The sequence below is a fragment of the Toxorhynchites rutilus genome, chromosome 1 (genome assembly GCF_029784135.1).
Source record: "Toxorhynchites rutilus septentrionalis strain SRP chromosome 1, ASM2978413v1, whole genome shotgun sequence".
Lineage (NCBI taxonomy): Eukaryota > Metazoa > Arthropoda > Insecta > Diptera > Culicidae > Toxorhynchites > Toxorhynchites rutilus.
This window is the reverse complement of record NC_073744.1, coordinates 33,513,794-33,539,545: the sequence shown is the minus strand read 5'-3', so window position 1 is coordinate 33,539,545 and position 25,752 is coordinate 33,513,794. Positions and strand designations below refer to the sequence as shown.

General features: G+C 38.1%; 2 protein-coding genes across 5 annotated transcripts in view; both read right to left on the bottom strand.

Moving 5' to 3' along the window:
- The window catches only part of LOC129763591 (dynein axonemal heavy chain 10), a 191,683-nt gene extending 185,709 nt beyond the window's left edge, over positions 1-5,974 (bottom strand). For both annotated transcript variants that reach the window (XM_055762828.1, XM_055762829.1), the window contains exons 1-4: positions 5,728-5,974; positions 5,598-5,660; positions 505-531; positions 309-344 (exon numbers count right to left, since the gene is read on the bottom strand). In XM_055762828.1, the coding sequence (XP_055618803.1) occupies positions 309-344; positions 505-531; positions 5,598-5,660; positions 5,728-5,950 (349 nt within the window). In that variant the 5' untranslated portion in view covers positions 5,951-5,974. The remainder of the gene's footprint in view (positions 1-308; positions 345-504; positions 532-5,597; positions 5,661-5,727) is intronic.
- Positions 5,975-14,129: 8,155 nt separating this feature from the next.
- Positions 14,130-25,511, bottom strand: LOC129762612 (uncharacterized). Of its 3 annotated transcripts, none has more exons than XM_055761049.1 (4): positions 25,200-25,511; positions 24,202-24,330; positions 15,276-15,388; positions 14,130-14,859 (listed from the first exon to the last, which is right to left on the bottom strand). In XM_055761049.1, exons 1-4 carry the CDS (start codon positions 25,216-25,218, stop codon positions 14,788-14,790), a joined length of 333 nt encoding a protein of 110 aa, XP_055617024.1. In that variant the 5' UTR covers positions 25,219-25,511; the 3' UTR covers positions 14,130-14,787. The 3 variants fall into 3 exon arrangements, 2 of the variants coding, with proteins under 2 accessions (XP_055617024.1, XP_055617023.1); XM_055761048.1 differs by having other exon boundaries at positions 14,141-14,859; positions 15,276-15,398; XR_008740677.1 differs by having other exon boundaries at positions 14,142-14,859; positions 15,276-15,398; positions 25,304-25,511.
- Positions 25,512-25,752: the final 241 nt, after the last annotated feature.

Below are 25,752 nucleotides of genomic sequence, written 5' to 3'. Positions count from 1 at the left end.
AGAAGAAAAAAGAAAGAAGTAGAAACAACTCATATCTGACACCATACCAGAAAAGAAGAAAGAAGAAAGAAGAAAGAAGAAAGAAGAAAGAAGAAAGAAGAAAGAAGAAAGAAGAAAGAAGAAAGAAGAAAGAAGAAAGAAGAAAGAAGAAAGAAGAAAGAAGAAAGAAGAAAGAAGAAAGAGAAAGAAGAAAGAAGAAAGAAGAAAGAAGAAAGAAGAAAGAAGAAAAAAGAAAGAAGAAAGAAGAAAGAAGAAAAAAGAAAGAAGTAGAACAACTCATATCTGACACCATACCAGATTATACTAACCTTTTTTGGGCTTCTTCGGTTTGGCTTTCTTTTTGCCTGCGGAAATAAAACATATCAATCAGAGAATGCAGCGACAAATGTAACAATTTCAATACAATAGACCGAAAATGACTCTGAGAAAAAAAGGGTGCAAGTAAAACATGTCAGTGCATTCCGAGTGAAGCAGCGAGTAATTTAAAGTGTGATTAAAACTCACCCGTATCGTCAGTATCCTCGGCAAGGCCTAACAAACAGATTGCGGAGCAGGAAAGGAACAAAAAAGAAGGTTGTGTTGAACAATGTTTTCGGTTCAGTAAAATGTATGCCAGATTCATTCCAACGAGCGAACATTATCCCGATGCAGCAATTCACAAAAATTTGAATTTTAAATTTGAACCACTTGAACAGGGAAGCCATTCCCGCAAACAAACAATCGACCGACAAACCAACCCTTGAGAAGCGAGAAAGAACACCATACTGCCTGGGGTGTGTGTCTGTGTGTTTTTGTGTCATATTTCTGGTTTTCTTGTAGTGAGTGCGTCGGTTCATTCACACCAACAAATTTCCCTTTTGTTTCCTCCTCCTGAGTGTGCCCTCAATGGATGTCGTGGCTGTGGACCTCATCACGATAGCTCGGAGACTGGACCGACTCAGAATAGCGGTGCAACCAAAAGGAATCGTTGAATTATGATAAAGTGTCCCGGCCCCAGGGTCTCGCCCAAACTCTCACATCGTGGATATAGTGGAACATTCGTGGAGCATCACGCCATTCGTCGCCCGAGGGATAAAAAGTGTAAATAAATCAAATTAACTCAGCAGAACGTGTGTGTGTCCTCGAGGATATCTCTCCACCGGAATGCAGATCCGGTGGTTCATCTTTTTCCGTTTCGATGTGGTATTTTTGGTCGTCCAAATGCAGTGCGCTTTAATTTGAGGGAGGAAAAAAATTGTTGGCAGCTCCGCGGTCACTCAACGTCAACGTATAGTAATTGCAAAGTGGCATTTACTATTTTTGATGAGGCTTAGAGTGTGGAAGGAAAATATGGGAGGGTTGATATCTTAAGCGAAAATGCAGGTAACATTAAATTATTTTTACTAAAAATACCAAAATATTTTGTTTGAAAATTACATTTTTCAATTCATTTTCATTTTTCTCAAAACGATTTTTTTAAGAAAAACTTTCTTTACAAATAAAATATATGTGGCCCTTATAATTTCTAATAAGTAATCCAGACATTGGAGGATGGGCACTAGGGTGCCAATGGAAATGATCATCTGAATTTCAAAAAGTTACCCCGTAAAAAACGTTCACCACCTGGAAAAAACACCCTATGTCAAATATCAGCTCAATCGGACTTAAGGGAGATCTTTTGTCATCTCAAAAAAAAAAAGTTAAAAATCGACACTCTGGGACTTAGTTTTTTTTCGGAATACGAAACGAAAATTATGGTTTTGGGGACCAATAAAAATAGTTATCTTCATTCGGAACTTGCTGCGAAATGTTGATTTGCACGATAATATAACCTCTGCAAAATATTAGCTCATTCGAACTTCATTTATTAGTGTCGCATGCTTATATATTTCCACGATGGAAATATATAAGACCTGGAGAATGAATTCCGCACCCTAAAGATAAAATTACACCGTAAGGAAACCACAGTTTCAGAAAATGAACATATGCAGAATTTGTGGACAAAAATCGGATGTCTGAAATGAATTGACGTTGGCTCGCATTTTTGGCGCATCGATGTCTTGTTCGTAACGTTTTCACTATGCCTCACTCCTCGGCAACTGTCGAGCGAATTTTTTCCGAATATAATCAGAACAAAAATAAGCATCGAAATTAGCTCAGCAACGTTATTTTGAGTTCATAGTTATGATTAAACATCATGCCGGCAGCTCGAAAATTTTAACGAATGATAGTATGCAATCTAGATTCAGACAAAACTATGTACAGGGAAACTTCCATATAACGTACCCTCGTTATAACGTAACCTCGATATAACGTCACTCGATATAACGTACATTTTACCTCGATATAACGTACACATTTCCAAAGTGTGAAGGAAAATTTTTTTCAATACTTTTTTTCTGATAGAACAATGAATTATCCATATTGTGATGCTAAAACAAGTTTTGTGCCTTCAATCAATTCCGAAATACAGCTGGTTTTGTGATTCCGGATTCTAAATGAATCAAGCTTCAATCAACAGTACGAAGGGAAACATCATGAGAAAGGCTGGCTTCGTCTTCTGATTGAAGTTATTCATTAACTTTACTAAAACAGCAACACAATAATGTATTATAGACTACGTTTGTGAGTACTTTATTATGCTTCGATATAACGTACAATTCGATACAACGTACAATTTTGAAAGTGAAATGTACGTTATGTCGAAGTATACCTGTATAAGCATCATCAAATACACAAATGACTTGCAAATGTAAATGTAGTATTGTAGTTAATAAATGATTTTTTTTTTGCATGCCAATAAATTAGTTTTTTCTCTACAACGAATATTTTCGTTCGGTACAGATTTTAAGAAAAAAAAAGCACAGAAGAGAAAGATGTTTAACCCCTCTTCTACAGATAAAAATGTGGCAACACTGACCTAGGCTATCAACTTGTGGTGAAGTAGCTATATATTTTTTGTGAAATTCACGAAAAAAATCAATGTTTGTTTAAGGTGTCCGTCTTTATAACACTTCCCCTATATTTGATTCATAATTTAAAAAAACAAATGGTTGAGGAAAATTGATTTCAATTTTCAAAATATTAGAATTTTTCAATAAAATTAATTGTGTTTAATGTTTTTTAATGAAAACATAATTTACTACACTTCATTTTCAAACCAACATTTTGTGGGTTTTATAGTTTTTGAATTAAGATTTTTCGAAAAAAAAAAGTTTAAAAAAATCAAAATTTTCAAAAAAAGAACAGAAAATCACAACAATTTTCAAAAAAAAAAAATCACAACATTCCGCCAGTGATGTTTATTGGTAACAAAACTCGACTTTCTCAACACAGAAACCAGCAGAAAACCGTGTGTGTTTGTGGTGAATCAAAATGAGAGAAACACATACCTAAAATAATTGAACTTAAGTCCACCTGATAAACAAAAAAAATGCTCTATTTTTGTGACATAAATATGCTTCAAAATGTATGTACGAGGTCTCTTAAAAAAATATCGAGACTTTCGAATCTACGCGGGTTACGTAAATTCTATTCAAGATTGTTTGTGGCATTATAGAAAAGAATTAACTGAACATTCAAAATAGCCGTACTTGTCAGCATAAGTGAGAGACATGAGTACCAACATAATGCCACCAAAAAATCTAGAATCGAATATACGTAACCCGCGTAGATTCGAAAGTCTCGATACTTGTTGAACAGAACCCGTATACAGCAATTCCATGCCAAACCGATATAGTGGTTCTCAGATTTTTGTGAAAAGTGGTAGATTTGTTCTTCATCGCAAACAATTAGACCCGTGTTTTTATTTTTTCGTTTGGGTGACCATTCCTGTTTAAGGGTGGTCCGAAAAATCACTTTTTCTCTTTCTTGCTTAAATGACTATTTTTCAAAATATCGTATCTTTTGAACTATTGGATCGATTCTAAAATCGACATATAAAATTAAACCCAATCACCTCGTCTTAGCAAAAATACACCAGCAAAGCGAAGCAAAAATACTTCAGTGCAGAAAATTTAAAAAATAAAGCTTTTGATCTACTAGACCGATTTAGATGATCGATGTATGTTGTATGATGATGTATGATGGAAATTAAAGCCAAGAGCTAGACTTATCTGGAAAAATATAACACTTGCGAGAAAATTATTTTTTTCGTGATTATTGATTATACAGGAAAACCTGTTTTTGTGTGCGATTTTTGGTGTTTTCTGTTCTTGTGCGTTAGTTTTTTTTCGATGTTTTCTATGCAATTCAGTGCGAAAAAAGCATATGTGCGTCTTAATTATCTACTTCTCAAATCATTCCCATCTTTCCATCACCTGCTCTATGTTGCACATGACATAATTTCTGATAGCAACAAGTTTCATCATGCAACTAAAAGCACAACAATGCCACGCGCAACCGAAAAGGCAAACTGTCTCATTGCTAAGCAAGGAAATAAAAGGAATTCGAAGGGTCAACGGCGCGGATTTTTGTTTTTTTATCTTGGGGAAACTTTTTTCATGCGGTACCTATATACCGCACAAAATAAAAGTTTTTTTTTTCAAATTGTGTACCGAACACGATTTTTCAAAGCTACTGGTATAGTTTTGTACAATTTCTTTACGCAATTTTTTTTGTGCGGTCCCCATCTCCCGCACAAAAAAATGATCGCCTGTAGGCTGATTTTTTTTAGAAGATTTCAAGTACGTAATGTTGCCCAAATGATCAATGTCTATACAACCACAACGTTTCACTGCAATTTGAGATGTTGCTGTCAATGGTCAGTAGTGGAGTTTGCGTGAAATTCGTCCACTACATCTACAGATACCAAAAATGTGATGAAGCAATTGTTTCAAGGACCGGTTTCACATGATGGAGTAATACCGCGGAAGCCCTTCTTTCCTGAACCCACCTATATACAGCAGCAGGTAGCGGTTGATTCGCGTCCAAATTCAAATCTTTTACCGCTTCTAAACACGCACAACCGACAATTCATTTCTCACAAAGTATAGCTATTGTCAGAAACGCAACACAGCATCCCGGTGAAGCGCCTCACGAAACAATCCTTCAAACCTGGACCACCTACATCGCGCGCTGTAATCCGTAGGCATTACACTCTAACCCGGGGCTTAGCAGCCATCATCTTGTTCAGCAGTGGGCGAAGACAACGGGAGACACAAGAGGAGAAAAAAAACAATTTATTACACCAAGCATCCCTTTCTGGGCCTTCCGTCAGTAGATTGAGATATTGAAAGTAGAATGTATCACCAGCGGAAGCAAATGAATTCCGTCGGATTTAGTGGAAGAAAAACGGAAAATCATACACACACACCTTGCCTGGTCCTCGGTACGAACCTTGGCAGTGGCGCACTCTGTCAGCGTACTTAATCAAACGGAGTTTCCATTCCGTACGCTCTGATAGAGCGAAAAAAGAAGGGGCAAATCCGACTGGAAATATGAAAATCCGCCGATACGAAGCAAGATGTATCCCAGCGGCTCTTCTCACTGTGGATCCGCATAATGTTTCCCGTTCGAAATTATTGTCCCAATTGTTCCCACGATTTTTTTCGTGGGAAATAGAAACATTGGTTCCGAGGAAAATTGAACATTATTCGGCAATCGAATTCATCGCTTACCTTTGCCTTTTTTTCCTTTTTTCGTTTGCGTTTGCTCCGGTTCGGGGACGGGAGCTGGAGTTACTGTGCGAAAATAAAAAAAGAAGGACATTAATAGACATGTTTGTTTTTTTTCAATAAATTTTCTCACCCGGTTCCAGTGCTTTAACCTCCTCTTCCACCAGCTTATCGTAAAAGGTCCGCCAGGCGAAAAAAATCCTCTTGTGATCCTCCCGATGGTCGGAAATTTCGTCATCGAAGAACGCTACCAGCTCATCGTAGAACTCGGCCAGTACCGTTTCGATGTACCGTGGCTCGTATACGCCCAGGGTTTTGCAGAGCCGATCCCGCACCCAGCGGAATCGGTAATCCATTGCTGGTGGCCGTTTTCCTGCTAATGTTCGGTACTAATGAGAGTGTGCAGAAAATAACAGAAAATCTTCCGCAAGCAGCGTCTATGGAAACGGTCGACGTTGTTTTGACGCCAAATGCCGTTGCTAAGCCTGCTTCGACGCTCCCGTTGCTCAAAATCAACAGTTGGTGGCAGCAGCAGCGAAAATCAGACGAAATTTGTGTTTGTTGATTTTATCAATTTGTTTCGGTTACAACGTTAATGGTAATCAAAGTTTGTTGTACCAAACAAATTCCTGTTCCATTTTTGATTATCTCTACAAAATCTATTCCTTATTAACATAATGCCCGCTTCGTTCAATAACTTTCCATTAAGTAAGGACAACCCTTTAAGGCAGTATTCTAGTCTAGAGATTTGAAAAAATCAAAAAAAAAGTCACAGGAGGGTTGTGTCCGAAACACGACCCCATAGTTGACGTAGGATTCCGTTAGGCTATCTGTTGATTTTAGATATGTTTGAAGAATTATATCGTGAAACTCTTTGATAATGATTTGATTTTAATGTCTCTGTTAGGGAACACATTCCGGTAGAACCAAAGTCCCCCCTACTTTCACGTATTTGCAATGCTGGTTTCCCCCAGGTAGCTTAGTTTTGATGTCTCTGTTAGGGAACAGATTTCGGTGGGAACAAAAGGTCTCCCTACTTTCATGTATTTGACCCGCCGAATGTGTCGTCAATTTCGACAAATCAGAAGTGGGTATTTCCGTTAGGATAGGGGTTGAGATTTTTCAATTGTTCGATAGTTAGTTTCATGACATATATTATTTTCTTCAATATACAAAATTTTTATGGAATGTCGAAATCGATTGACGCAAAAATTTCATCAATCCATCATGAAATGGCTGAGCAATAAGCGTTTAAAATTGGACAATTTTCACGATGTTCTCGATTTTCGATTTCTGTTCAATTTTTTTTTTGTTTCAGAAAACCAGAAGAGCTGGAATCGTGTACGCTATGGCAGAGCTTTTTTCAACCCTCTCACTTCATCAGCCCTTAGCTATTCTAGTTTTGATTTTTTTCTCCGTTCAATTTTTGTTTTATCGTTGACAGATAATGATAAATAATGAATGAATGGATGGTAAAAGTATTTTTTGTTTTATTTTTACAGAACTCGAAAAAACGTCCGAAATAGGGGTCTCAACAGTAGAATTCCCCCTGAAACATCAAACGGTAGGTGGAGGAGGTCCGAAACGTGACCAATAATAATTGCATTATCGGGCGTTCGAACGACTGTTGCAATGCAACGCATATTGAAATTATGGGCGATTTTAAATAAATAATGTTATTTGGATTTATGGCGGTGGTGGCTGCTGTTTCTGGTAGCAAAAATTGGCCAAACGGAATCATGAAAAGGATAATTAAATTAATTGATTCACTGCTGGAATTGAATTCCAATGGTAATGATCATTAAAAAAACATGCTAGGTTGCATTCGTGATTTCACTAGAACGTATTTAATTGGAGCGGTAACATGCGGAGGATGGATGGTTAAATGGAACGCTAGCCTGTTAGTTATGTTAACTTTTTTTCATTCAGTTAAATATGCTGGAGACTAGTTGAATATATACCTTAAATGGATAGGAAGCCTAAATTGTTTCAGCTAATTTAGTATTTAGCACCGTTTAAACATCACTATTTTCGGCAGAATAATGAAGTGTGCTTCGTAGATATTTTGGCACCACAAAAATATATATTCTCCATCAAGAATTGTGTTATTTCGTAGGATTGATGTTCAGCCATTCCATGCCAAACCGGTATAGTGGTTCTCAGATTTTCGTGAAAATTTATTGTTTTGTTCCTTATCGTAACATACCTGACCTGTATTTTTTTCAATGTTTTTCATTAGGATTTCATTTCCATTTTGGGATGGTCCAAAAAATCTTTTTAACCTCTTTCCCCAAAGAAAAGACTTTTTCAGAAATTTATAACTTTTGAACTACTGAAAACTCCTTGAAAAAACGTATGGATAGTTTACAGGACATGACATAGAGATCGTCATCGATTCTCCCCGTTATCGGTAGAGAAAGCCTCCATTCTACCACAAACAACAATGGTCTGAGGCCGCAGCCAGAGGCATGGCTATCTGTAGCACATACTTTGCCGGTTTGAACATTCGGAAGCACACTTGGAGAGACACACAAACGGAGGAACCAAACGTCGACTCGGATTACTATCTCGTGGTATGCAAGATCCACGCCAGGCTGTCCAACGTATTTAAATCAAGAGCAACGAGGAAGATACGGTTGTACATCCAGCGGTAATCAACAGAAGGAGTAGCAGAAGACTACTCACAGAAAGGTGATGAGCGGATCGATGATCAATTTATAGGAGACATGAATGAACAGTAGAGGCATATCCACGGTACAATCAGCAGCACAGCGCGATAAGTGTTGGGCACAACAGTGACAACCACGCCCAATGAGTGGTTTGACGCGAAGTGATAGCGAGCCACAGATTAGAAGAACCGAGCCAGAGGTCACATGCTAGCTACAATTGTGACACGTCACAGCAGAGGAAGATATCGTGGTGCTAGAGCTGCTGAAAAGAGACTCCATCGCCGGAAGAAACGTCAGCATTGGGAACGAATTTTTGCGAGGGCGGAGGATTGCTTCTCCAGGCACGACGTGAGTAGCTTTCATAAAACTATAAACGGTAACAGGAACCGGACCGTGCCAACCTCTGTAATGATCAACGACAGGAAAGGGAACCTGATTACCTATAAATCGGAGGTAGCCAGGCGTTGGCAGCATCATTTTGATGGGTCGTTGAATGGTGAAGATGGAGCCGTCGAAAGGAAAAGGATTGAGATTGAGGATGCTAGACAAGCTGTGGATCCACCAACCATAGATGAAGTGAGGAAAGCAGTGAAACAGATAAAGAGCGGCAAAGCAGCTAGGAAGGACGGCATATCTGCCGAGCTACTAAATTTCGGGGAGAACAGCTACTTTGTTTTATGCATTGGATTATCGAGCAAATATGGACCGATGAAGAACTACCTACGAACTGGTTGAAAGAACTCATTTGCCCGATATATAATTGTGGCAATTATCGAGGGATAACTCTCCTTAACTCTGCGTATAAAATGCTCTTCCGCGTCATGTTTCATAGACTGAGGCCGTTGCAAGAATCCTTTGTTGGCAAGTACCAATGTGGAGGGACGATCCACAATGGACCAAATGGTCACGATGCGTCAAATCCTCGATAAATTCCGGGAGTGCAACCTGCGGACTCACCATCCGTTTCAAGAATTCAGGGCTGCGTACGATTCAGTTAAACGAAACGAACTATAGCAGGTAATGCTGAAAAATGGTTTCCCAACAAAACTTATTAAGCTGATTCGTGCCACCCTTGATGGGTCAGCATAAGGCGTCAGGATAGCGGTTGAATCATCCGACTCGTTCGTGACGTTGCACGGCCTGTAGCAGGATGACGGGATTTCGAATTTACTATGGTCATTCATCGTGTTGGAAGGTGCTGTTCCCAGCTTTTTCCATCAGAACCGATCAACTTGATTTTCGTTCCGTCAAGTACATTTTGCCATTTCTGGCTGTTTTCTGGGCCTACCTAATCGAAATAGTATTTGGCGAACTTCAATCTCGCTAGAAGAAACTTCTCTGTGAGCATATGAATCTTCCTGGGGCTTTTACCATCAAGTCAATGGTTCACAAGCCGTCTCTGGATTGTTCGGGAACTCGCAAATAAGTTCAGATGGTCTCTGATTTTGTTTGTAGACTTGAACGGGTTTTTATTGGAAACTCGTTTGATCTCAGCACTATCCTTGGCTGTGGTTTTTCGGAGGTGTTCAGTCGATTCTTGTTTTTTTCCGATCCTGCAGATTCTGCACAAATGATTTCGATCGTCCCAGGAATCCTGCTGTCTCCTATTCACTTTGGCCATCTTAAGGATAACAACTCGTTGCGGTTTGGTGAAATGAAAGGAGCGGCCCATGTTTCGATGTTTTCAGTAAAATTTACGAATTAAAATCTTAAAAGTTTATTGTTAACATGATAAAAACTTACTAGGACCTGTTTTAAACCAAGTGTCTCCGTGAAACATCTAGTCTTCTTCCAAAAACAGTCAAAATAAACTGCGTCTTGTCTTACTGGTGCTAATGCTCGCCGCTGGGTGTCGCATATGCTTCATTTGAATTGGCGGTTGCAAGCTCATTTGAATATTTTGCTTTAGAGTGGTTTTATTGTCTTGTCTGATACTGTACAATTGATTATTTATTTATTTATATTTTAACAATTTTTTAGCGTCTTGACTGTTCTCTTATTGTTCTACGCTAATAATCATTGGCTATACATAGTACCGTTATTTATTATTTACTAGCTTACCCGGCAAACTTCGTCCCGCGTCTTGTTATCAATACCTTCAAACATCCACGTTTTCTTATTATGAGCAAGTTCATGGGTCCAATCGCAGAACTGTTCATTGATTGATCTTCTAATTGACCCCGTTGAATTTACCTTTTACTATAAAATTCCTAGTATTTCTAACAAAAATGTTTCATTTCTATGGCAGACCTCCCCCCTACCCTCTTCAGAAAGGTAGGAGGAGTGTCGGAAACATTCTTTCTCACAACATACCATGTTCCACTGTCGGTTCATGTGAGCTTTAGAAAAACTCAGACGTCTTCCGATGTGTTCTTTAACGTTTTAAACCCTCTTTATGTGAGGATTTTTAGCAAAACTTGATGAATTGTCACCGAGTAACATTTAAATTGAAATATTGCTTTATTTGCATAAGCGATTTTGTGGTATTCGAAGCTGTTTTACCTATTTCCCGCTTATACCGGTCAGAGAGCTTCGATTAACGTGGAGCTCTCTCCTTCTTACCGTATTCTTGAGGATTCGTCAAATAATTGAGCACTACTTGATGGGATCGTCCAATCCGACGAGAAATTTCTGTGATACTAACATTTTCTTGGTGAAATGTATCGATTTGTCTCTCTTCTCTTCGTAAGCACTTTTCCCTTCGGCATTTATTGATCAAAACAACTAAAACAACGGAAAAATGTAACTGGTCTAATAGAAACTTGACAATACAAATACAAAACCTTGGACAGAGTGTAGATGCATATCACAATGAAGAGAATTTAATTTTTCTTGAGATAAACAATTGAATAATTATGAGCTGTCAAGCATTATCTAAACGCGCTAAATCCCACGTTATTATTGGCCCGGTTTGTGTTTTTCAAACTGTACCGACTAAAAGTAGCAACAAGAGTAACAGCGGAATACGGGTTCTTCAACACAAACTTCTCATCCAAGGAGCCTGGGAATATTGATATTGCAAATACTCTGAGCTCCTATCTATATATATAAAAATGGATTTCTGTCCGTCTATCTGTCTGTCTGTCTGTCTGATTCATATGCACTCGGAAACCATACAAATGAAACACAAATTTCTGCATAATTCAAGAACTAATCAAGCAAACTGAACCACATTTGACATGTGGAGGTTTTAGGGAACAAGAAACATTTCTAAGCGGGAAATAGGAACCGTTTAAAACGTTAAAGAACACATCGGAAGACGTCTGAGTTTTGCCAAAGCTCACATGAACCGACAGTGGACATGGTATGTTGTGAGAAAGAATGTTTTCAAAATAATACATTTATACCATACCATACCATATACCATATCAAAAAGTTCTTCAATGTATAGGTTATCTTCACTGACAAAAAAAAGTTCAATTAGGATGATCTTGATGGTTTCAACGGTTACTGCCGTGATTTACGGAAGAAGGAACAGTATTTTTTAACCAGGAATTTTGGAGGAGGCTCGTGCATGGTTTGGGCGGGATTCTGTGCAACCGGAAAGCTCAAGACAGCTTTCATATCATTCAAGGATTACATACATATTCTGGAATCCTCTTTCCTACCGTTTTTGCGTGGATATCGTCACAAAAATTCGCATTCCAGCAAAACAATGCTACTATTCATATCAGCGAGGAATCTAAGTAATGGATTAAGGACAAAAAACCTAATTTTTTGGACTGGTCGGCTCACTATCCAGATTTGAATCCTGTTGAAAAACTTAGGGGATTCGTGTAAGCAGCATCTACACTGAGGGAAAACGGTACACCACGATTGAAGAACCCAAGGTCGCAATTTCGAAAACATGGAAAAATATCGAGAAATTCGTTCAGCACCATTTGGTAAATAGTATTCCAACACGAATTTTTCGGGTTATTAGACGTAATGGCACGGTTGCCAATTATTGACACGTAAATCAGCCGATCGTTTTGAATTTTTCATTGATAATCCTTATGAATTTTGAAATGGTATTATACAAACTGGACAGCTGAAATTATCATATTTAAGCACAATAAATAAACAAACAACTCTTTTAAACGAAACTGACGTTAAATATACTTTATTCTAGGCATTCAACAATGTATAAATGTATCTTGTTGAAATTCTAACCGTTTGTGTTGCAACGAAATAGAATCAGGGTGGTCTTATAGAAGTTGGACAGAGTGTATCACAATGAATAAATTTTTTCCTAACAATTCCTATCAATTGATGCGAACAACTTTCGCTTTCAATTCGTATCGAACGTTATTTCCTTCCTCTTGGATGTGTCCTGCGGTTTTGAGTCGTTTAGAAATAGCTTGTCGAGTTACTCTCAGTGATGTTGCATTCTCTGTTTGCATTTCAAACGAACTCGGAGCGAGCCTTCAAACGTTTTCGTCTGACTCGGACGCTCTTGGGCTTGAGCATGAGTTTTGGTAGACTGTACACTTCGTTTCAGGTTTTTTTTTTGGGCATGCTACTATAGAGATCCGTCATCCGTCTGACTCGGACGCTCTTTGACTACTATAAACCCTATCGATCGGATATTGCAGAGTCACCATTAGAGTCACCAATCATTGTTTACGATCGTTGAGAACGAGTCGATGTACTTCCAGAGCGAGGTGCATCTGCAGTGCTTATTAGGCCCTTTTTAAATTCACTAAACCATCGATTAACTGTTGTTCTAGAAGGAGCAGAAATGGAATAACATTTCGTCAACCACTGCATTGATTGACCAGGAGTTTTTCCCATCAAAAAACAATATTTGATCAAAATACGATATTCCTCTTCGTATTTTCTATACAAATGCTCAGGTAGTAACACTTGAACAGCTGTAGTTTGTGAACAAATGAACGAAATGTCATGAAACTTCACACATACGCTACTGCCAGATGAACCTCTCGAAATGAATCTTGTTCATTTTTTAGTGACGCCATCTGTTGAAAAATCCCTGTACTTTTCAGCCCATGTAGTAGGTTGCACACCCAATATTTTTGAAACTATTCGTGATGTTTTGTAAGACTTTTCATGCGATTTTTGTGCGCTCAAAAACATCTTTACCTGTGTGTTCTTATAAGATGACCTTATGACCTTATGACCTTATGACCTCTTGACCCGGTGGCATCGGTTTCCTGGACACCCTGTTTATTTCTTTTGACTACTCAATGTTCTTAAAACTCCAATTATCGCTATTAGGAACTCATTTGATCTCTACTGAAAGAAAAAATGAATTGGCCGAACTGTATCATCACCCAAGGTAAGCCCAGGATATTGCTTCACAGATATTTTTATATTATCTGATAAATGTATGTCATTCCAATATTACCTTAGAATACACATCCCGCAGATTTGCAAATATGTTTTCCTACACTTTAGTATGTACAGACTCGAGCGGCTGCGGACACTGCCTGCAGCATAATCATATTCAGCGAGCGCAATGATCGATGTAACACGACGGATCTAGCGAGCATAATGAAATTCTTCAGAAACACGTAAATTCAACATTGGTTTTATTGAGCAAATAGCTTTCGAGGAAGTATTTCGGAAAAATTTATGCCGTAACGCTTTCCGTCGTCTTTCCACTTTCCTCCTTCGAGAAGGAACGCTGGTTTGAGAAATGCAATTCTTGATTGCTGTGTAAAGTTGGATAAAATGTGGAAACGTTCTCTGTTTGGTTTTGCCCGGCAGCACAGACCCAGTTTCCAATCTCTCGCGTTGTCCAACCCGTTTTCGGTGGCACCCATATCGGTGATGGCGACGAGTCGACACCAGCGGCAGCAGCTTTCTATCTGCAAACGTGCGAGCTAATCTTATTTCGATTTTCCTTCGGCAGCTGGGGCTCCGATTGGAAAGCGTCGTTGGCGTCCATCCGGTGGCCCCTCAGGATGGCTCGGGAAAAGTGTTGCAATTGTTCCCGCTGCAAATCCGAGGCTCAATGAGACACTGTGAGCGAAAGGGAGATTTTCGGTCTTGGTCTCACACAAGCTATTGTTGTTGGTTTTAAAAGATTCATAATAGCCATGAGTTATTTTAACTCTGTGCTCAGTTTTGTTTTTATTTTTTCTTATCTAAAATTTATATTGTTACCTCTCACGTCAATTTTTACCAGTGCATATCGCGATTGAAATTTTGGCTGTAGAGATGCCGAGAGCCATTTCTGAATGAAAACAACAACAAAAAATAGAATGTCTTGCGCCAATACGTAATGTATGATTGCGGCAGTGGCAGCACTAGCAACAGAAACACGTTGTTCTTCCTGACGGAACTATTTCCGGAAGGCATTCCCAGCTTAACCGATCGGAGGACCGAGACGATGCGATGCAAGACGGGATCCACACTTAGTACCCATTTCCGGAGTGGAGGCAGGCGTCTGTTCGCTGCTTCGATCGCTAATGCTTATTTTTAATCCAATCAAACTGTAAATAAATTTATTTTCAACTGCCAGCTGCTAACGAGAACTAGAGGAATAATGATTGCTCCGGTTGGTGCGCCCAGAGGCGCCATCAACCCCGCCGGCATCCGAAGTTGCATTGACGACCGGAACAAGCCGGCTGCTGCTGCTCCTGCTGCTGACACTGTAATCAATGGGATAAATTAGTGATCGGGGAACATTGTGGGTGGCGCGAGGACTCCGGACAGATACTTGAGCTGGGATAATGGGCGCAGGATGCTGCTTTTTTCAATTGGATGGAATACTTTTCAAGAAGAGGATCGATTGACTGTGCAGTGGGAAAGTGACTGCGATTGCAGAAGGACGACACGTTCGTTCTTCCGTGGAAATTTGCCTCGTTTCTAGTGACATTTCCAATCAATCCTATCATTTAAGTTCGGGAGCTGCAGAAAAACTTACGAAAAACTGGCTCGAGATCATCGACGGCAACGCGAAGGAACTGATTTGCTTCCCATGGCAGCACCATTTCCTCCCATCAGTCATCCGAAGTACTCCGTCTAGCAGTATAAATCCGGGAGTGGAAAGATTTTGATAAATTACCTTGACATGACCATTTATCCAACGAGGGATATCCAAATTCCCGTTTGCACGTACAGATCGTTTGTCCCTTGCAGTAAGCATTCGGGATGCAGTGGCTGTCGTAGTTGCACCGTCTGCCAATGGCTGATGAGTTTTTTTTTGTCAGTACCGATTTTCAGACATGAAACGAAGAGAATAGCCAAAATGAGTTCTTGTACTCGGGTTCATTATATGGATGAGTTTCTGCGTCATTCTTCGAAACACACGTTCCGTTATTTTGAAATGATGGACTTAAAATTGATAACAAGCAGATTTAAGCAATGTTTTTGAACGCAAAAGAGAGCAATTACATCTAAATTATGAATATTTTTTTATCAATTAGGGGTTTTAACAGTCTATGCGGTGGTATTACGACATCATTTTGAACTATTTCTGCATAAAAAAGTATTTTTACATAATCTGGAATTATTGCAGAAAGGGATTGCATTGGTGGAATAATCAGGTGATTCCACATCCGTGTGGAGATTTTTCTCAATAACGTCAATGACAATTTTTCGAGGTGATCTTCCGTGCATTTTCCCGCACGAAAAGTTAGCTGTCTTGGATCGAGTAGCTTATTAGACTCTAAAAATGTCTTTAAGCGATCGATTCACTATCCTTTCTAGATCTTTTCTGACAAAACTCAAAAGATACGTCGGAAATTATTCGGAACATGTTGGTTTTAGTTTGGTTTCGAGAGTGAAACAATTAAACCTTCTTTCCAGCAATTGGGAATGTTCCTGCTGGACCATACCTCATTATAAAGTTTCAATAAAAGTTTTTTCTATCAGACACGATTGACAGATTTCTCAACATGGGATAGCCGATTTCATTTGGTCCTGAGGTGCCTTGGTTAGCGTTACTATGCTTTACTATTAGCTTTATCACTCAAGATCAATATTGGAAAAGTCGTTGTTCATACTCTTAGTTGGAACTGAAGTCAATGCACGAACCATTGTGCATTGGAGGAGGTGCATTTCAGTGGAAATTAGCAATGACAGTTATTCTCTACACAAAAACAATCTTCGACCAAGTTGTTACATTTGATAGAGCTGTTATCAAAAATAGGGTGACCAAAATTCTCGATATAAGAAAAAAATATAATTTTCTTGTATTTATGGATACAGATAACCATAGTTCCTGGGGGGTCTCCGTAGCCACATTGGTTGCGCGTTCGCTTAGTAAGCGATCGATCGTGAGTTCAAAACTCAGGACCCTCATTGACCATCTTTGTGTTGTTACAGAATAGCTACGTCCACGCAACAATCATCAGCGATGGAGATCGATCCACGGTCGAAATAAGATCGATTCATCCATACAACTGCTCTGCTCTGCAAAACACATCGGGCTGCTGTTCTATAAATAACTCAACAATGATCAATCAACTGTCTCCGCTGTCCGGTGATCCAACTGGATAATGGAAGAACAGAAAGAATACTCTTACGCCTAAATGGCTACTGTGTGAATGTACCATATGTAATGGTATAGAAGGAATACTGGCGAACGGCAACTGTGTGATGTACTAATTATAGATTAAAATTCGGCTCTGTTACAGCTAAAATGCTAATGAGCCTTAAATAAATAAATGGGATAAAAAAAAAACCATAGTTCCACAATATTGTAGCCTCAGTTAGCCTCAGTTCTTTGCAGAACAAAGTTTTTTTTTCTATCTCTTTAAATAACCGAAAAATTTTTTTTTGCTCTTACTTTTGTATTTCAAATTCTACATGCAAAATGTCTTCGAAAGACTTTTAGAGCTTACTAATATAAACATTTTTCAATACAGAACTTGTCAATATCTCAACTCTACTCAAAGTTATTGATATTTCTTCCAAAAAAAAAAACTCTCTACATTTGTTTGTAATTCTCTCTGAGGCAAACATAAAAAATAGTTATTGGCGGCATCTGAAAAAACATATTCCACTCTACATAATGTGAGATTTTCAAAACCATAATATTTTTTGTATTTGAATAAATTGAATTCTAAATCATGACTTTTTGGATGAAAAACCATCAATAAAATTGAGTTCCTACTCATATAGACAAGTTCTGCATTGCAAAATGTTGGTCTTCATAAGCTCGAAGACAATTTTGATGTAGAATTTGAAATATTAATTCTATTTTCATGGTCACTGTAATGCAACTCAGATAGAAAGCTCTCAAAACAACTTTGTGGAAGATATTTACTCTCTAGACAAAAACTGTCTTCGATAAAGTTATTACTTATTTCAATGTTGTCAAAAACAGGGTGACCAAAATTTTAGGTGAAATCAAAAATCCAACTTCCCTATCTTTACAGATATCGATGAACACTGTTCAACAATGTTGTAATTCCAGTTATTTTATATTTTTCGTTTCATATTCTACATCAAAATTGTCTTGGGACGACTTTTAGTAGTTATCATAACGAACACTTAGCGATGCAGAACTTGACAATATTTTAATCCTAATAACTTTGATGTTTTTTACCTAGAAACTCATGATTTTAAAATTAATTTACCCGAACACAAAAAAAAACATAGTTTTGAAAATGTCACATTATGCACAGTCAAATATGCCCTTTCAAATGCCGTCAATTTTGAGACTTAACCACGACGTGTCATGTAAATTGACACCGATTTTTTTTAAACTTCGATTTTCGGTGATTTTTCGGATTTCAAAAAACTGGAATTTTAACGTCTGAGACACAAGTGAATTAAGTCCAAAATGAGCTAATATTTTGCATAGAGTATATTATCGTGCAAATCAACAATTAGCAGCATGTTCCGAATGAAAAATACAGATAACTATTTTCATTGGCACCCAAAACCATACATTTCCCCCCAGAGTGTCGATTTTTGACAATTTTTTTTTTTCGAAATGACAGTATATCTCGACGTTTCATGCAATTTTAAGACGTTTGACATTACAAAACTTCTTCGATGACCACGATTTCCTATACTCCCCACTTGGGTGATTTTTCGATTTTCAAAAAACTTAAACTTTGACCGCTTTGCACCACTCTCTCTTAAATCCGATTGAGCTGAAAATTTGCATAGGGTGTTTTTACGAGACGAGATTTATAGGATAATATTTTGAAATTTAAGGGTCAATTCCCATACATTTATTGGTACCCTAATATAAAACCATTCCATGTCAAACCTATAAAGTGGTTCAGAGCCGAACCAGCCCAGGAGGCTGAAAGCCTCTCAAAAAAAGAATTAAAAAAAAAATATAAAGTGGTTCTCAGATTTCTATGAAAAGTGGTAGTTTTATTCTTTATTGCAAAATATTAGACCCGTAGTTTTTAATTTTTCTTCAGAGTGACCATTTCCATTTTAGGGTGGAAAAATCAACTTTTTTCACTTTTTCCCAAAAATGACTTTACTCCCGTTTTTTTTTCCAAAAATGACGTGCTCCCGTGGCCGAGTGGTTAGCGTCACACCTGAAATTCTGGGGGTTCGGGTTCGATTCCCGTTCTGGTCGGGGGATTTTTTCGTCAAAGAAATTTTCTCCGATATGTACTGTGGTCACGCGCATTCTAGAGCTTGCCACTCAGAATGCATTCAAGGCGTGTTATTTGGCATAGAAATCTCAACTAAGTACTAATAAAAATGACGCGAGTAATACTACGTTGAGACGGCGAAGTTCCCCTAGGAACGTTAAAGTCATTTAAGGGGAAGAAGAAGAAGACTTTCTTTAAACATTCAGGCCTTTTGTACCATTGAACCGATTTAAATGATCGACATATCAAATTGAAGCCAATGAGCTTCTTCAAAAAAATATCACACTTGCAGGAAAATTGGATTTTGGTCGCATAGGTTTAGTCTAGTCACTTAGGAATACTGAACGAAGACTGAAACATGTTAAATATAGCAAAAAATATAGCATCTGTGATATCGACATATGTTATGTAAAATCCTCAGCTTTCAAGAAAAAATATAAAAAATATACAACTCTCTAGTTTAAAGCCATTAATACAATAAAAAACGACTTCACAATAATTACGAAAATAAAGTTCATTTTTTTGCAAGTTCAATATTTTTTTAATGGTAGGCTAACTTATTGGCTTCAATTATCGATCATCTAAATCGGTTCAGTAGTTCAAAAGTTATGAAGCTTGTTTGCGACTATCAAAACTAGTGGTAAAAGATCTGCATGGTGGGATACGAATTTGAGTTTGAGTCACTGTATGGTCTAGTTTCAATAATGACAGAGTTATTGAACTTTTTTTTTTCAACAAAATATTCATAAATCACGATTTTTACTCCACAAATTAAATTTCACCTTAACGTTGAAATCCTTTTTCCTCAAAATAAGCCATATTTGATTTTATTTCTTAAACTGTACATAATCGAGATCAAAATTGTATATAATCGGGTTCGACCTGTATATGAAACATTTTTCAACTGTATATAATCCAACTTGTTATTGGAAATTAACAGCTGAACAATATTTGTTTTACTTATTTTGTTTAAAATAACTAGAATAAGTTCGATAATACATCGTGAAAAAAATGGAACTAACAGAAATTTAACAGAAATTTATTTATATCCATACCAATCAGTAAATTGAAAAAAAGGCAATCAAAACAAGAACGTTTTTTCAATGTCACGATTCCTCAACAGGAAGAATTCCACAAACATTCCTCCCATGAGTCTAGTCTTTTTTAAACCGAAATTCGACAATAGTCTACATGGTCTGCAATACACGAAACCCCAGAAAACACGCTCTATTCCGATAACATTTAGTGCGAATTTACCACACATGAATGCAACCCATCCCTCTAGGGCTCGAATTCCGGGCGTCTGATTGTGACGTTCTGCTGCACTCGCAGTGAAGTTTTTATGTTCACCCCGTTTCACACCGAAAGGGTAACTAAGAGTAAACAGTTGATGGTTTTCACGTGCAAACCGAAGCGAATAGATAAGGCCTCTCACGTCTATTTTGTCCCATCTTCGGAATTCTCCCCCGAAACGCAAATGTGGTTCCGGGAATCCGACGGGTAGAGGGCGGAAACAACAATAAAGTCACCAACAATGACAACTTCGAAGCAAACGAAGTTGCGAAGAATGAGTGAGGGTGCGAGAAGAAAAAGAGTCAGCTACATCGAAACGGTTATTCCGCGAGCGTACAAACAAATAACACAATTTAAATACATTTCCTCTGTACCCTCTGCACATACATCAGCAAGGGGGTGAGAAAAACATCGAACACTGCAAGAATGGGGCGGCGATGAGCAGCAGCACCAGCAAATAAAAGCTCCGACAGAAACGATAAACAAATGTACTGGAATCGTATGAGATGAATATAAAATTTTCAAGGAAGCAAAATTGATTGCACATGTTTGCAGTGTGACGAACAATTCGGTGAACGTTGGCTGAATGCTTACGTATGTGCACACACACACACACACACACACACCTGCCCTCGGACGGATTTTCCCTTGGCACATAACACATAACATACACATAAAGGGTAGCTCGCCAATTATTGAACACAGCCCAAGTGTTGGACGATCTTAGAAATGCTTGCTATGCAAGTAAATTTTGCTTGGATCTATTTGAAACTAGGCTCAGTAAAATTCCAGTTCAATACATATTTGCAAGTCCTTAATAAAGATTTACCATATTATTTGTAGTTGAAATCAAAATTACCTCCACATTCCAATAAAAAACCAGCTCAGTTTCCATATGACTACCAGAAAATCGAAATTCACCAGAATTCAAAGTAAAATTTGCTCAGGCTGCGTCAGTCACCGGGGACTGACAGTATAACAGATGATAATAAAGGTAACTAATATATGCATATAAGCTTATAAGCATTCCTTTTCGAACAAAAATACCTTCCACTGCGATAAGAAACGATGGCACTAATAATTTCCATAGAATCGCTCTAAAACAGTGGCACTCAACATGTTAACTAAATTTTCCGCCATTTTCTAGCATATTTTAAATCGAAGCTTCATGTGAAATTTCAACTTAATTTGTTAAAATTCATCCAAACTTAATTCCTTATCTTTCGCTAAAAAAATATTTAAGGTACACCGGGGCAATTTGGGGTATTTTGAAACGGAAGCAACTACTTTTACTATGAATGTTGAATTGGCGTGATATATTTTTTTTTCATTAAACAATATCTTTTACCTAACCTTATGACAGTCAAAACCAGAATATTGGAATGCCTTGACGCAATCCGCGCCTTTGTTTGCTTTTCGTCATTCGTGAAATTAATACGAACATTTTTGCCCGCTGATTCAAGCGGTCCGAATACACCGATTTTTATTCAAAATATCTTCAGAATTGCACCTCAGGTAATCAAATACAGCGCGGACTCGATTATATAGAGTTTTTGATTTCTTTTCACTGTATATAATCGAGTCAATTTTTTTCCTTTATTTGTTTTTTTTTTCATGTATTTTTCGTTTTTTGAAAATAAAAGAGGAATTTGATTTTTGATTCATCCCCTTGAAGTCAGAAAGCACCTTTCTCACAGGAAAAAAATAATTTATCCACATTCTCTCAGGAGGTGATAGACGATCATTTTTGTTGAAAAAAATCCTCCTACGCATATGTTCGAATTTCAACATTGACAGAATTATAGAACTTTTTTCGTTTGAAAGATGAGAAAATTTAGTACAGGATAAATTAGTGGATTTGAATAACATTTTGGAAGTGAAAAACTAAAAAGTTAATAATTTTTAATGTGTTATTATTAAGTTCTTCCTGAAAATTCATATTAAACTAGATTGTTTCTATTAATTAAATTGAAGTTCTTTAACCGCTCTACAATTTGTTCTTTGACGCACAACTTCTATCTTTCTTAATTTGGCTGCAATATCGATATAAACGATTCCTGGTGAAAATTCAAGCAAAATCTTCGAAACTCACTATTTTTACCCCACTGTACACGTAATACCCACTTAAACTTCACCTTAACGTTGAAAGGTTACATTTCTTCATGAAATAAGCTAAATTTGAAATATAAAAAAAAACAAAATTGGATCCGAGTCCAAAGTTGTATATAATCAAATTACATATAATCGAGTCTGTATATAATCGAGTCCGACCTGTATTTCGAACTTGTTGGTGGTCCAGAAAAGAACCATTTGGTTTGCGTGGCTTTGCAACAGCAACTGATGAAGCTTGAAACATAATTCCATTTTGTTTTCGTTAGAATAAAACACGAGAGTTTTCATGACCACTCCACGCGGAAGCAGAATAGTAACTGATGCTCTTGGATACGATTACATCACTGAAACTGAATGCGCAAATCTTCCTTTGTTCGAGCGCATTTGCAAGCGAGTGACAGAATTCACAGCCTGCACATATCCGCGATTACGGTTTCTCCAGTTGGCTTGATTATGCGTCCGTGTTCGGGAACACATTTCGATCACCACAAAAGCAATTATCATCAATGAGATAGATTTTGAAACGATTTTTTGGATCAATAAGTGACAATCATATAACTCTTTGTCATTTTATCTTTCGAAGGAAGTGATTATTATACCCCTCCTTTCAACCGCTAAAGAGCTATTAACGTTCAAAACCTTGCACCCCAGCGTCACTCTCTAGTTTTCGAAACTTTGTACTTTCGCCCCGGTACAGAAATGAAAGACGTAATCCTACGTAAAAATTGATAGAAAATAGAAATGAAACCGATTACAGCAGGGATTTGAAAGTACTTAAACAAGTACTCAATATCAATGTAAACTCCGTTCACTTGAAAATTGAATATCCATATTGAATGCATTAGAGAATCGATTCATCTAGCAAAACAGAAAATAATATTAATACACATTATTGTATATCCTGACGAATTAGAATTTGCCTTAGAAACATTAGAAGATGAAGAAATTATGAACAAATTTATCTTAATTTTAATAAAAATCAAGTTTCCGAAATTCGAAAAAACAAAAAAAAATGGATGACCTGCAAATTGAAAAAGGTACTTTAAAGAAGATATAACACGAAATCATAAGCAACTCACTGTCGCAACAGTGGGAATTTCCACATGCAGTTTTAGCCTTTTTATCAATTTTTTTTTTTTTTTATTGAAAACCAATAATTTCAGAATAAGGATATTTTCACTAAAATCAGCAAATAATAATCAGGAGCCACAACTCAATATGGAACTATGAAATCAAACGCATCGGGACGTTGGGTCTCCAAGAGGGGGAGTAGTTTCGAACAGGTTGGTTAGAGGTTCCCAAATAAGTTATCAAGCAGCTGCCTTGCCGCCACCCATGGTGGTATCAAATTCAAACGACATAATTGTCGACAATAGATGAAGGTGCAATGTGTAGAGGTAGCGATCCATCTTTAATCCCGGAGACTGGAAATATGAACATAAATCTGTATTCAATGGACTTGTACACATACAAAATAACATTTTTATGACTTATCCCGGAAAAATAAAATAAAAATATGAATATGCGCGTCTCAGCTGTTCAACATTTGCCGGTCTACCCTAATGGTGATAAGATGATTTCACTAGCTGTGTTCCCTTTGGGTTGCGATGCGTGCAAGCCTCCCAATTTAATACTTGTTCCGTTTGTCCCAGAACACGGAGGATAGAATGCCGGATACGGCAGATACTCGAGAAGTGAACGTGTGTTCAATGCAGAATGACCCTTCGGTACCGTCCATACATACGCGAAACCCACTTCGGACTGACAAATGAAAGCATGTGCGACCAAAGCCAGGAGACACTGGAGAAAGTCACCATGAAAACTCGCTTACGACAAACGGTATTTACTCAATTGAATACGTTTTGAATATTAGCATGAATGAATTTTGATGATCACCTGTTACGGTATAATTTACCCTCTCTTGGTGAACAATGTGCTGCTTAATACGTAGCTTATTGGAGTGATTTTAAGGAATCATTCTGACTCAGGAACAACGTTTGCCCGACACCGTTCACTCACCTCCTACGCATATCTTGGCTGGTTCGTCCGGTCGGTACCCCTCGGAACAATCGCAGGCTCTGCTCTGGTTGTCACACGTGTAGGCATATTGACGACAATCTTCCACCACTAGGCACGACTGTCCGAGTTCTGGGGAAAGAAGAAAAGGACCAACATAAAACAAACTGATATATGTAGGGTAGGGCATATTTAGACATGAATGTTCGCCATAAAAAAAAAAACGTTCAATCATTGTCGGTGTGTGTGAACAGTGATTTCACAGGTACAGTTTTTCACAGCTCCCCCCAAGCGAGAGAGTCTCGAGAGCGATCGTCTATTGAGCGTAAAAAAGTCTTGTGAAATGAACAAGACAAAAGTTAATTATTTCTAGTCCGACGAATGGCAGGCCTTTTCCAAGTTCAGATGAAGACAAAGTGATTGAATCAATCATGCTGCCAGAATTGTCCTTTTCCATCAATCATTTCCACCGCCCACTCGTGGAGAGGGGAGTGGGGGGACGGAAATTAAAGCTACAAGTTGCCAGTCTGTGGCTCCCATATCCGAGATTCTAGGATCTACCTTCAATACCCTCAAGGCGTGTTATTCGGCGTAGAAATCTCAACCGAGTGTTAGAAACAAATATGATGCACGGTTTATTATAGAGAAATTCTATTAACCCTCTACAACCCAACCCCGCCTTTAGACGGGCTTCACGGATTTTCTTTTCAAACTATTCAGACATTATTTTCAATGTTCACCCCCACTAGAACGTCTTTAGAATATTTTCATCTATAACACATACACATTGATTTTATGCTTGTAGCTTTCTGCTAGGAGTATTCAATGTTGAAAATCGGAAATTCGAGATAAAAGTGGAATGGTTTTTTAGACGAATAAAAAAATTGGATCTTAGAGGGTTAAGAACGTTAGTGCCACCGAAAAATGAAAGGAATTAGCCAAATATGGATTAATAAACCAACATTCACACATCCCAGAGTCACCACACTCAGCCTGCTAACCATTATAAGGCAACAACATATTGCTGAAATTGATTATGCATTCACTACACGCGCTTAATTGAGAGTTATCCCCCTGGCGCTGGAGCTGCGCTCGGTGGACTCACTTCCTGTATTTAAATTCCGAGTTCAGGCGAGGGTTTTTACGTTGACCTCACAGACGGATTTTACGACCAGTCAATCCAGGATTAGCCCGGTGTGCTGCATGTGACGGTCGTGTGGACTTCCAATAATTTAAGCCACTCACTCTCGTCAGAGGGGCATGCGAATGTGAAAACTGAGAGACGATTTTCGTAATAGAAGCTTGTCCCTATCTCCTCGGTTGGATGTTGTCGCCAAACTAAAGCCAACGTCGGGGGAGAGTTTTTCCTGGGACTGAAACAGACTAAAAAGTCTAACTGAGTGTGAGTGTACATAAAGCTATGTGTTGCACGAACGTCACTCTGCCGGGAGAGGGGCTCCCATTTGCAGCGGAGAATACTTTAATTAAATTTATTCAACCATTCAACTGGGTCATCGTGGTGGCGCGTAGAGTCCACTCTGGATCGGACTGGGC

What these genes read in the sequence shown, in the direction of transcription:
- LOC129762612 (XM_055761048.1), bottom strand. An exon ending in AGCCAAGATATGCGTAGGAG is followed by an intron (nt 15,399 to 24,201) that starts GTGAGTGAACGG and finishes AAAACTCATCAG; the next exon opens with CCATTGGCAGACGGTGCAAC. An exon ending in GGATAAATGGTCATGTCAAG is followed by an intron (nt 14,860 to 15,275) that starts GTAATTTATCAA and finishes CATTGATTACAG; the next exon opens with TGTCAGCAGCAGGAGCAGCA.